This window comes from Xiphophorus maculatus, chromosome 19 (assembly GCF_002775205.1).
Source record: "Xiphophorus maculatus strain JP 163 A chromosome 19, X_maculatus-5.0-male, whole genome shotgun sequence".
In the NCBI taxonomy this organism is placed as follows: Eukaryota; Metazoa; Chordata; class Actinopteri; order Cyprinodontiformes; family Poeciliidae; genus Xiphophorus; species Xiphophorus maculatus.
In genome coordinates this window covers 6708959-6722612 of record NC_036461.1, presented here as the reverse complement: position 1 = coordinate 6722612, position 13654 = coordinate 6708959, and the positions used below count along the sequence as shown (strand labels likewise).

The 13654-nt window shown below is 37.8% G+C and overlaps 1 protein-coding gene across 1 annotated transcript; it reads right to left on the bottom strand.

The window, feature by feature from the left end:
- Positions 1-1479: 1479 nt before the first annotated feature.
- Positions 1480-4845, bottom strand: gsc (goosecoid homeobox). Its single transcript, XM_023352475.1, has 3 exons — positions 4252-4845; positions 3515-3774; positions 1480-2646 (listed from the first exon to the last, which is right to left on the bottom strand). The coding sequence occupies exons 1-3, from the start codon at positions 4565-4567 to the stop codon at positions 2509-2511; spliced, it is 714 nt and encodes a 237-aa protein (XP_023208243.1). The 5' UTR covers positions 4568-4845; the 3' UTR covers positions 1480-2508.
- Positions 4846-13654: the final 8809 nt, after the last annotated feature.

Genomic DNA, 13654 nt, shown 5'->3' with positions numbered 1-13654 from the left:
GGAGAAGTTTTCCTTCATCTGCCGATCAATGTGTTCCCCTTCACAACACCGCTGACCATCTGGTCATCTATGGACGTTCTCTGTTCACTAAAACAAACTTGGCCTTAACTTGCAGAATGAGATTTTGTGTCTCTGGATCATTTCTGCAAAACTTTCTTCCACCATCCTGCAGAGCAAAACATTCAGAGCTTCTGAATCGAGGAGTTTCTGATTACTAATTAGCTGAAACATACATGGTGATTTTTATTGTAAATTTAGTATAACTTAGTTAATCAGAGAATCAAACGTCTGTCTGTAACTGTGCAATCTTAAGTCAGTGAAATCTGATTCATAACATTGACTTTGCCTTGATGAAAATCCTCAGTGAGTCTTGTTTACATTTTTTGCTAAGCTTTATTTTTCACATATTCTAATTTTTTCAACTCACATCAAACATGTTGTGGTATCTGGGAGATTTTTTATTTTACAAGACTGATTTTTCAAACATGTAGCTCTAATTGATTTTCACCAGTTTATATGTTGAGGAATGCAGTTAAGTTGTAAGGGAAGTAAGCGGAAAACCAAAAAATGTTGGCATTTTCTTGCAATTAAATCAAATAAGCCTCCAAGTTTGAGCGGATTAAAATCCTTTCCCCCTTCTATTTGGTTCTGATGTTGCATCTGTTGCATTGGCGGCTCGTTTTCCAGCTCAGTGACGGAGGAAGAAGCCGTTCATCCAAATCTCAACACGAAACTTTCCCCACATGTGCTTCCATGCTGCTGCCGCTGTTTGTTTGGAATTCCTCGGATAAATGTGGGAAAACTCAGCCGAGCCGAAACAAATCCCAGTTTTCGGTTTAATCCTTGTAAAATCAAAGGGGAATTTTTGCAGGACTTCACTTGTCTTTGGAATAAAAATCTCTGGAAAAAGTGGAAGAATATTTTAATGCTTTGCCCCCTCCCCTTCATTCCTCAGCACAATCCTTCTTGTGTTTACGAGCCTCAGAGACTCTGCTGCAGAATTTCACCTCGTCCAGGATTATTTGGATTTTCTGCTGCTGTGAGGAACATTTGCAGTCTGGAACGTTGGTAATGGAAAGAAGAAAGCGATCTAAAACATGATGAATGTTCTGATGGAAAAAAATATACAACAGCTTAAGTATATTCTGCATACATTAGGTGGGAGCTCCACAAAATGCAGTCATAGATAAGTCTATTTTAGGAGAGTTCAAATCAATGCTTTTGGTCAGAAAGACCAAAAACAATTCATTATCAGGTTTTGAAGTGAATTTCAGGGCGCAATTATTTTTAGGGCTGCATGTTTTTTTTTATCTTACTGGACTTCCATATGCAGATCTGTTTTTGTATTTCTGTAGCACTGAAACACCCGCTGCTTTAAAATGTTACATTTCCAACTAAACGAGAGAAAGACATGAGAAAAAACAGACGTTGCTGGAAAAATAACCAACAAAATGACTTATAATGCGCTTATATTTTTTATTCAGATTTAACTTACTTCTTTTTCATATTTGACTTAATGCTGAATGTTTGACAAACATATCCACCTGCAAACACATTGTTTTTGAATCAGGTATTAGAGCTTTTACCTGCATCTTGTTTCTCTTGTTAAACAATGAAAAATAATTTTCTATTCCAGTTTGGCTAATTTTGCCTTCAAATTGATCTGTACCTCACAGAGGTTTTTATTTATCTACTTAGTTTCATATTTACATAAAATTATATTTATTCACATCTTTCACAGATACAATGAGACACTCATATCTAGTTACAAAGATGCTCTTTTACCAACATTTGACTCATAATTTTCTTGAAACCAAGTTTTAATTTCTGAAAACTGATGTGCAGGAATTTATTTTTGTACGTTTTTCATGACAGAAATAAAGTTATTTTACACTCTAATTGAGAGATTAAATAAGATTCATTATAATAATCATATTTACAAGACCAGATAAATAAAAGAAAATACGTTTTTACACCCTGAAACACAAATCAGCTTCAGATGAGCTTCCTTTCTGCTGCTGTTTCTGTAAATTTAATTTACATCTTTTTGGTTTGGAGATAAAAACACATTTTTGTTCCAACATGTTGGTAATTTCAATTTGCTTGGTGAAATTTGTCAGAAACCCAAACAGATTCCGCTTTAAAATTGGATCATTTATCATTTTGTCTTCAGTAAAATCCAAATTCAAACTTCCGATTTCTACAGTTTCAGCCGGAAGCCCGGCGCTGTGGGCGCGCATGGCGTGCGCGCAGAGCGCCGTCTTCCGCTGAAATTTCAATGATGTCACTTTATTTCTAATTAATTACACACGAGAGCTTGCGCAGCGAATCTGCACGTGCACCAACAATTAACATCCACGAACGGTCACATGGTGCACCGTGAGTGCGCGCGCTTTAAACTACGACATAAAATGAGTTTTAAATTAAACATAAATAGGCGTCATAGAGACAATAATAAAACGATATGTACACCTGTGCAACATTACATCACGCGCGTCCCCGTCTCCATCAGCTGTCAGAGTCCGCGTCGCTTTTAGTTCCGTCCGTTTTCTCCGCTTTTTTGCTCCATTTCTGAGAGTTCTCCGACTCCTCCGAGGAGGAGCGCTTCTGCCGCCTCCACTTGGCGCGACGGTTCTTGAACCACACCTGCAGGACCCAGGAGGGAAGAAGTTAGAAAACTCTGATAGGCAAATGGCTTCTCTCCATGATTTATAAACAATACGTTTGATGGCAAAAATGCAGACTTTAATATGTTGATTTTTTTAGGGTTAAGATTAACGAAATAAAATGAAATAATCTTATTTGTACCCGTTTTATGCATTTTTTTTATTAATACTGTCAATATTGTCTTTGCTTTTTTTTCACACTTTCATTTCCACGGGTAAATATTGTTAACACACTGGGTCTCAATTTCAAGAGACAAATTTTAGACAAGAAAAGATAAGCATAAAACAGCGCATAAAACTAATAAGCTTTATTACTGAACCTTACTATTGTACAAATAGCCGAATTTTATATTTTTCAAAAGGTTATAATTTTGTAAAAAGGAATCAAATAAGTGGACCAGTGATTCAAATAGTTTCAAAAGAAATACATAGGAATTAAGTCTATAAAAGCAAATAATAATAATAATAATAATAATTAATAATTAATAATAATAAACAACGTTAATTAAACATCAATATGAGATACATTGCAAATGCATATATATATATAATATTATTATAGTCTATAATAAAATCGTTTATTACGTTCCGCACTATTATATTTGCAATATCCACCATGCTAATATATTTCTGTAGATATTTATGTTGTTTTTTTTACAATCTGTATTCTCATATTATTTAATTCTGCAACTAAATTTATTTTTAAAACTAAAAATTATTATTCATTATTATTATTATTATTATTATTATTATTATTATTATTATTATTATTATTATTATTAATAATAATAATAAATGTCTTCCTGATTTCAATCAATATTTAAAAAAGGAAAGAAAACGTATCCCACCTCGACCTTCTCCTCCCGCAGGTGAACTTTCCGGGCCAGCTGCTCCCGCGTCCCCACGTCCGGGTACTTGGTCTCCTGGAAGAGGCCCTCAAGAGCCTCCAGCTGCTCGTCGGTGAAGATGGTTCGATGCCTGCGCTTCCTGCGGCAGTGCAGCTGGTTGAGGAGCTGCAGCTCGGTCCGCGACAGGCTGCCCATGTTCATGTAGGACATCATGTGGTGAGGAACCGGGGACAGGAGCACCGAGGCCGGGCTGTCGTAGCCTGTAAGACGGGAACAAACTGAAGCGTCTGAGGCGCAGAAATTAGGAGATTTCGTAGATTTATATGCTATATCTACATGCATCGCCCATTTTTGTCTTACTTTGTTCTTCTTTAAGTTTTTCTGGAATTTAAAAACTTTTTTCTGATCTAACAGAACATTGAGGACAACACCAACAACCGAAAACATGACGAAGTGTGCAGCAGAAATCAGATGGAATTTGAAATTTTAGTTTAAGAAATCAAAAAGGCGGCATTTAACATATTCTTGTCTTAAAACACTTTTAAAGTTGTAAAAAGATTAACATAATTGTGAAGATCAAGGGCGATGTTTAGATTTGCTTTTAACGATAATTTTAAACAATTCAACAAATGCATATTTATCTTATTTGTGTCACATGAAAATAGTAATTTACATTTTTAAGAAACAGATTTAATTTCTATTAAGCTGTGAATTGAGAACTATCGGGGGTACCCTACCTGCGGGGAAGCAGGGGCACTGCTGCGGACTGAGGCCGGGCACGGCTCCGCAGCAAGGCGGACCTCCTCCGGGACCCTGGACCTGCAGCTGTCCGTAGTAGTAGCCGTTATATCCGATCCTTGCCCCACTCAATGCGTGGACCCCCGGCGGGGACGGTCCGCGGGCAGCCGAGTACAGTCCGCTGTAGTCGGTGTAGATGGTGTCCGTGAGGCCGGCGGGAAGCACCACGGGGCCGCTCCGGTGCAGCAGCAGCGGCTCCTTACAGTTCGGCCGTCCGGACAGGATGCTGTCGATGCTAAACATCCCGGCGGGCATCACGCGGCTGCGCGGAGGAGGAAAAAAACGGATCAAACTGGGAATCAAAACTCCTGAGGAAGCGGAAAGAAAGTTCAGGCTGAAGGCGACATGGTGACGCGGCTGCGCTCTTCTCTCCTCTGCAAGCGCTGCAGAGTCAGCTCCGGTTCAGGATGTGAACTGCTGCGCGAGGGGTTGCTCTTATAGGCCGTGACGTCACGGCGCAGAGGCTGAGTCAGACCGGGTTGAAGGGCCGCGGGTTTGTGTATTGAGAATTAATTGAATTAAGATAATCCGCAGTGTTTGCAGACTATTGGAAAGGCGCTGTTGGGTCACGGAGGCTCTTCCTGCGGAGTAATCCGATTATTTCCCGGTCGCCGGAGCCATCAGAGGGAACAGCGGCGTTAGTGCGTGCAGGCCGCCAAACATCAGGAGTCTGGATCATTAAACATGTTTAGATTCGGAATCAAACTGCAGCTTGCAGGCTATTTCATAGACCTCTTCACAATCCGAATTGACCCTGCTTTTCACACTGAAACAAGATTTTAATCGGCGCCTTCATCTATTTTTGCGCATACGATCCAAAATGAACCTGATTTCATGTCAGACGCAAACTGCCGCGCATTAAAGCTGATATTCCTCTCATTATCCGGCCTCCGCTCTGCTCTCTGTGGGGGATAAGTCAGTCTCCCCCTTGGCAGCAGTTTCCTCTCTCCCCCCTTCCCTGACCGGGATAAGATAACGGCCCATTATCGCTTCTATTCAGGCCCCTAAAGGAGAACAGATCGGGTCTTTACGCAGCTAATCAACACGGCCCCGAGGCTGTGCAGGAACGTGGATTCCCGCTGCAGACCTTAATGGAAGCTGTTGATTGCATTTAAGACTCAATGGGGAGTTCACACATGCGCGCGTCAGGCGCTCAGATAAACTGATGAGGTGAAAATGTGCCGTTCAGATCCGAGGTGTGATTAAAGAAGACGTACAGCTCTGCAGAGATCATTTCCGACTGATTTAAAATGATATATAAACTTATTTCACAAACTTTAACCCAGGGAGTCGGCTAATTGAACATATCGGAATATTTTCTTTAAGAGCCGCCTCTTCGTTAAGTTTACCACGTTTTATTCCTGTAAATGTGTCTAAATTAAGTTAAATCATACTCTGATTCATGCAGTTCATAATAAACTTGATCTCTTTCATTTTTATTATTATTTACACCGCATAGGATGTTTCATTCGATCTGAGATTTTAAAAAAACTTATATTGAGAGTATCATTTTATTGTCATGAACGTTTTTTCCACTTCAACAAAAAGTTAAATGTAATCTAAACATTTGCAACTACAAAGGAGAAGAAAAGTTTTCAGCATTTATTACTTTTCAGATTTTTTTATTACAATTATTTTCTTTAAAATCCTACTTAAGTTTTTTATGTATTATTATTATTATTTTCACTGAGTGTAAAGTTTTGTTCAGCCCGTCTTTAACTGGACCCGTCCTCCTACAGAGTGATGAAGCCGTCGGGTTTCTGTTTTTCTGCGACTGAGAGATTAAAACCATATTTACCTCTGCGCATATTGCAGAGAAATGGCCCTGAAAGAAAAACAATATTTACTATCAACTGAACAGATTTTATTTATCGCTCATTTCATCGCAGCTTGCATCAACTGGAGCTCATCTGCAGGAGGAGGTGCGAACACCTTCTCTGGCTTCAGGACATTTCATTTCTCTCTGAGTTTAAACTCTAAACTGTTTGTAATTCCACAGCTTCACAGAAACAAATTTTATTCTGATTCGAGAGATTTTCGGAATAAATAAATGTTTTTCATTCAAAGAGGCTCAAGTATTCCTTGTTTTTCCCTTCCCTACTATCTGCGAAGAAAAATATATATATTATTTATTCCTGTGATGCAGTCACTCTGTGATTGCAGTATTCTGCATGCTGTTATTATTTTTCGCATTTATTCTTACACTTTGCTGCAGGAGGTAGCGAGCAGAAAAAAAGATTTCTGCAAAACGAAACGTGTGTTTGACATGAAAAGCAACATCACAGAACCGCCACTTACAGACGTTGATAGATAGATAGATAGATAGATAGATAGATAGATAGATAGATAGATAGATAGATAGATAGATAGATAGATAGATAGATAGATAGATAGATAGATAGATAGATAGATAGATAGATAGATAGATAGATAGATAGATAGATAGATAGATAGATAGATAGATAGATAGATAGATAGATTTCTCCGCATATGTGCTCATATATTGCTAGACGTGTGTATTTAAAACGGGACAGACAAAGCGGACTAATACATCTGTTTTAATCCCATCTACCATCTCTAATACACACGCACGCACACACACCTGCAGTTTCAGGGCTGTTTTTTTTTTTTTTTTTTTTTTGTTAAGTCTATCGGTCTGTGTTCAGACTCTGAACTGTTCACCACCATAAAAATACCTTTTGCTGCTGCTGCCGCTAAAACCAAACCGCAAAGAGGCTGCTAACTTCACCACAGATTTAATATCTGCTTCGCACATCAAAGACTACAAATACCAGAATCTGGTTTCTTTTCAATCATGTTCTTGAAACAACAGCTTAAACAACGTTCAGGAAATGATCCTTTTTCTGCAGCTGATTTTTTTTTTTAAATTCAACTTTTCTTTATTATTTTCACTATAAAAATTCCAAAGACATGTAAACCCAGAGCTTATACAAACTAATAAATGTAAATGTTGCTTTAAATAATCAATTTCATTCAATATTATAGTTTGGAATACCTTTTAGGTTTTGCTCAAGAAAGCTTTTAACAGAACTTGAATATGGAATCTTATATCTCCTTACCTTAATCAATTTGAAAAGCTTATTTCTAAATGATTTATTTCATCCCAAATAAAAACTTAAAGGGAAGAAACTAATAATATAGTCATCAGAGAAAATAGCCAGACAAACAAAGTTAAGGCTCTTTTTAGTCCCTTTGATGTAATCTAATTCTTTACAAATAAAATTGTTTCTATTATTAATCAAATTAATTTCATTCTTTCCAACCTGCTCATCGTGAAACAACAAATTCTCAAAAATAACAAAAGAATTGTTTCTTTGTTCAGAGCAGTCAGATTGCCTAAATTGTGACACTATTAATTAAACAACCAGTTTGTAACGGGATGACATTTACCTTCTGGTGTTCTGTTTTGTAATTTTGAGGAAATTTGCAATAGAATCACTGATTTTAAACATTGTTTCAGGAATGTCTTATGACTGTGTGATGCTATTTTCTTCCAACGAGATAATTACTTGTATTTACATGAGAATATTGAATGAAATGATCATTTTTGACAGGATTAGTTGGAAGTACTGCTCTATGTTCACACTTTGAGACATCAGCATAAGATCAAGAGACAAAGAATGGGCCACTAGTGAATCCTCCTTGCATAGCTAAGATTCTTGGAAATAATTGAAAGTATTTAGACAATATTAAAAAGTTTAGAAAGTTTCTATCAGGTATCAGAGGTCATCATACAGAAACGACACTGAGATTCCTGTTTGTTTTAGTTAATGATCTACCTCACACCAGAATTTGTAATGGAGTACAACAGGGTCCTGTGTTTGAGCCAATTCCATTTTAATTACAGATAGTTGTTAAAATTATGTGACAAGCAGGTGACAAATTTTCATTATTATTTCAGATTATCAGCTCAGAACTCTAAATTATTTAATCTCCAGTATTAATGTAAGTAACATGGGGGCTATGACCAGGACATGTTCTTTGAAGCCAATTTCATTACCCAGAAAGTTTTTGGGAAGTTCATTTTACCGGGTATCCCCAAAAACACAAATGTCCTCTCTCTCAAAGGGCTGCAGTATTGCAATTTCCAGAAAGGCCAAAAACCTCAGAGCATCAGTTCATTGAAGATGCTGCAGCAAAGATTTGGATGAAAATATCGTCAGCTTTTCTTTCCTGGTAGGAATGAAGTTCGTCTTTCATATGAAGATCTTAATAACAAGTTTCCACCTTTTATTTCAAAAATCATACCTCCACATATTCCTGATTGAGGAGCACAGCTTTCAAAACTACAGTAGATGGTAGATTAACATGTAATCAATATTTATTTAATGCTTTTCTTAAACCAACATTCAAAACAAAATTTTTTTTTTTTTACATCAAATGATGGTTGTTTGTTCTGAAAAACAAAAAAAACAAAACAACAACTTCCTCCAGCTTCATCCAATAGATCCCAATGTGTTTGCAAAGCCTGCTGGGATATGTACTCCTTCCAGAAATCTTTGGACCCGCCCAGGGATTCTGTCCCTGGAAATCCATGAACAACTTCTTCATTTCAATGTGAAGAAACAGCAGCTCTACTCTGAGGGAACCGGTGTGGTGATCCATGAGAGACACACGCATAGCTCTGTTGCTCAAATTCATGTTTACACAGATACATTGAGCAGCTCTAAAGAAGAACATTATCAAAATATATCACAATAGAGATGATTACTTTCTTTGGATACCAAAAGCCTGTACATACTTAGGATAAATGGAATCCTGAGGAACTCATTTTGTTGTGTAAATAGAAAAGGTTATTTGTCATTTTCTTTTTGTTCATGACTTGAGATTTCTTGCCTTAAGTCAGTTTCTGTAAGCTCACAAGATGATGTCATGATGTTATATAGGGTTTATATATCTTTATATTTGGGTCAAATCCTATGGTGACGTGGCATCAGATTAAGTGATTAATAGGTTTACTTATCTATGTCACAAAGCAACAAGAGGCTACTCTATTGCGTACTCCGGTTATTTATGCATAAATGTCTATTATACTTTGTATGTTAACATCTGTTTGAAGAATTTAAAGCCAGTTCTTCTTCTTAAAACAGCTTCTCATCATAATGCTGCCACCACCGTGCTGGACAGGTCACTTTGAGTCCACCAAACATACTTCTGGTCACTGCGGCCGAACAACTCCACTTTTGTCATGTTTGATATCAAATCAAATGATATCCGACCTGTTCGAATGTACAGACGCTAATTTAAATCAGCTTTTTAATGCTTTGATTTCAAAGTGAAAACTTTTTCTTGATGTGCAACAAATTAGTACGTTGTTTTTAAATTGGCTTTACTGGAGGGAGTGGCATTGGTGTTCCTACAGTTTCCAGTTCCTTCTGAGTTTGATTCTAGGGGGTCGCTGTGGTGCTTTTGAGCTTTTATTTAACCTGAGAGGGACAGTTTAGTTCAAATGGTTGAACTTGTATAAAAAAAGTCTCTAGAAAGTCCAACCTCAATTCCTATTGGCATCATTCAAACGCCACGTCTGTACCAGAAAACAAACTAGTCTTAACTAATTCTACCAAAATAAATGGGCAAATGTTTAGCTGAGGTGAATTTTACCAAACTTGTGAATGTATGCATATATTCTGGCATATAGACTAAGCAATATTACTAATAAGTTTGAAATTGAGTGCCCATTTGTTGTTTTTAATAATCATTGCTGTTGTATGCTGAGTAAGCAGATCAAATAAGTCATCAAAAGCATCAAATAAAATTATATTTTTGCCTGTAATGATTGGATCTAGACATTTTAGTGGAACCGGGAAGGTCTCCTGTCAATCACATTAGCAGAGAAAAAACATAACTACACCAACATTCGCTAAAGCAAAATACCAAAAGCAAAACTTATTCATTCAAGCAAAGGAAAAACATGCAAACGCCACACAGAGGGGCTTTGATGTGAAGATCTAATCTAGAAATAAATCCTTTTTAAACATTTTTGTAAACATTCATGTAAAAGATATCGATATTTGTGAGTTTTTTCAACTGATTTAAAACCTGTCTCAGTTATTTCAGGTCTAATCCTGGCTGAAAAAAAAATGCAGCGTAAACATCCAAAAACAGGAGGTGGAGTGTAAAAAGTGTCCACATCAATGACAGGGGATTGCAGAGTTAAAACCTGGCTGTGGGCTGCACACATGAAAACAGTCCAAACAAATCAAAATGCTCTTTAGACATTAAAGTGTGTTTTTCTTCTCTGGGCCTCAGCAGCAGCTCAGGTTTCACTCAGGCTATTCAAAGGAGGCTGAATGCAGACGTCCACTTTTCAAATGACAGCGCGGTACCTGCTATTGAACCTTTCCTGTGTCCAGTCATTTTCTACTTAAATGGTTTCAATTCAGAGCTAACATCGGGCTGTCAGAGGACAGAAATGGCCCGGGCGCGCTCTTTCAGCGCTCATCAATCATTCATTATAACTAGAATCCATCAGCCAATCCTGGTAATTACTGATTACAGGCAGGATCAGGGAAACACACACACACTCGCAGCCCTCTGACTGCATGTCAAGTCAGGAATCAAAAACACATTTTCACATTAGAAGGTCTGAAACGGGCTCTCCGCCTCCCCCTCTTTTCACAGAGGTGCTACTTAACACACTTTGGATTTATAAGAAATTCAAATGAGCTCTGCAGGCTGGCAGCAACATAATGAAACCTGGAATTATTCTATCAAAACAAGGCAGCAGTGTAGAATTTAGACCTCAGCTCTGTCTCTGCGCAACACGCCACTTTAACATGTCTTTAGCTTGTGCACACACATGTCACAGCTGTGTGTGGAGCCCTCGCTCAGAATGATTTAACACAAGGCCCCATCACTGCAAATAACTCACAGAGCAGATCCACATTCTGGTGGGATCAAGCTCAAAGTTTCAGTGTGGAAATGTGTAACTTCTCTGAATATTTAGAACAGAACTAAACAGCAGAGTTAAACAAAGTTAAAATCATCACTGCAGCGAGACAAACTATCTGAGTGTTTGTTAATGGTCAGAAGTTACTGCATGTGGATATTTTTCAGGAACGGAAACCAGATCTAAACTGATGAAATCTTATGTTATGCAAGAAGTCTTTTTCAATGTTTCAAACTTGAATGTCTCATAGACAGACCCGAAGAGAGAACAAACAATGTCGAAATAACTTAGAGGAAAGTGGAAAATAGCAAGGAAGATGATTAAAATTCAATTTAATCATTGAATTTTATGAACACAGAAATCAAACTAATTTACTTATGCCAAGATGATGATTTTATTAATTGGATCCACGTGAATAGTGAAAAGAACTGGTTCAAGCACAGAGCCCTGTGGTACTCCACAGGAAACCCTGCACTGCGAAGATTCATTGTTCACATGAACAAAGTTTAAACTGTCTGACGAATTAGATTTAAACGAGCTCATTCCTACAACGTGTTAAAGTTTTTGTAAAATAGTATTGCGCTCAATTAATGGCAGCACTGATATGATATATCATAGTTTATTACTTTTTATATCACATTATTTAGACTGTATTGTGTCATAGGGTATTGAATTACATTGTATCAGTTATTATTGCATCATGTCTTGTTTTTCTGTATTGTATTGCATCGTATAATATTATTGTATGTTGGAATGTATTGTAAGAAATTGTTTCTAATTAAATAAAGTTGCTTGTATGATTTGGTTACATGTTGCACTGTCACTTGTTTTAGTTATACATTTGTATATTATCACCACATTCATTTATTTAAATAAATGTTTAAATATTTATTTATCTATGATTATTTTATGCTGTATCTCTTTTGTGCAATACCATTGTATGTAGTATCGTTTAATGTTATAATATTGTGTTGCATGGTATCATATTATTTTGTATCAAATTATGTCATTGCATAGGTCAGATTTTATGTTTATGTTTTTATTTCGTATTATGTTGTTTTATACAATATTGTATCATGTTGTATCATTAAAAAATTTTGTTTCACTGGGTGAAGAAAATGTAGCAGTAATTTCTGCTTTGATTCAGGCCAGAAAGTCAAACTACAAGCCTGGAGAAACGTCAAACATCGTTAATTTGTTCTTGTTCATCAGTTCAGCCTCCGCAGAAAATATACAACAGAAACATTAGTCTACATTTTTAAACCCAGTGATGAATGGGAAATGACAATGACACGTCTGGTTGAAAATAAGAGAAAACGTAAACTATTATATTTTTTATTCCAAAAATGAAGTCAAACAGTTGACAACATTCTTCATTCTTTTTTGACATCTTTTGACATACAGTATGCCTCAGCATTATGGCAACAGTTAGTTTGGTGATCAAACTAAACTCCAGTGCAGCTTTTTGTTTCGCCGAGTGATGGATGATCTGGAAAGCAGGTGAATGTGACAAAGCTTGGTTCTGGTCTTAAGCAGGCAGTTCTTCCTCCATGTTGTGCTGAATGAGCCTCCGGTGTCATGACGGACCCCCAGCAGCAGCAGAAGCAGCAGCAGAAGCAGCAGCGGCACGGGAAGGAGAGCTCAGCCGCGCACAAACAGAACCAGATTGTTGAAACCTGGGAGGTTTTTCCCCGGCCAGCACCTGGTCTGCGTGGGTCCCACCCCTCTCTGAAACTCAATCCAACAGCTTAACTCTGTGGAGCTACTGGCAGAGGCTCCCCATTAATCCAGTACAGGTGCCAGAGATCCCAGTTTACCCTCTGCAGGGGGGAGAAGACTTCAGATCCCGTTCATGTGGATTTCTGCAGATACAGTATGTTGCATGTTTTCCTACAAGGAAGGATTTTAATGTAACCGTACAGTCAGGCAGCAGAAGGCGAGCCGATCCTTTCAACAAAATCATGTAAATCCCTTAAAAAGCCAGACTCTGGATGAGAATTAAACTCCCCGATCACTTCTTGCCCCTGGAAATTAAAGCGGATTTTAACAGTGCCACCATTGTGATGTACAAATAATTTGACATAGCAGCTAAAAACTTTAATATCCACTGTTGACAGAATGGAATTAGCCACATATTTCCCTCCAAACTTTCAATTTTCTCCTTAGTCGTGTGAGCCAAGCTCTTAATCCGCTCTTTATGTGTCCGAGCATTAACCTTCGTCAGAAACGGGCTGCCAGCCGGCTCCAAAGACCCCACTGAGAGCTGTTCCTGGGCCTCAACGTGGCCTTTGTTGGGGCAGCTGAGGAGGGGCCCCGGGGTACGAGCAGTGTGCCAGCATGAGGGGTTATCCAGGAGCCTGAGAATCAATCCTGTATTACAGTTAAGCCTTGTAATAATTACCATCATTAGGAGTAACTGGAGCATGCAGATG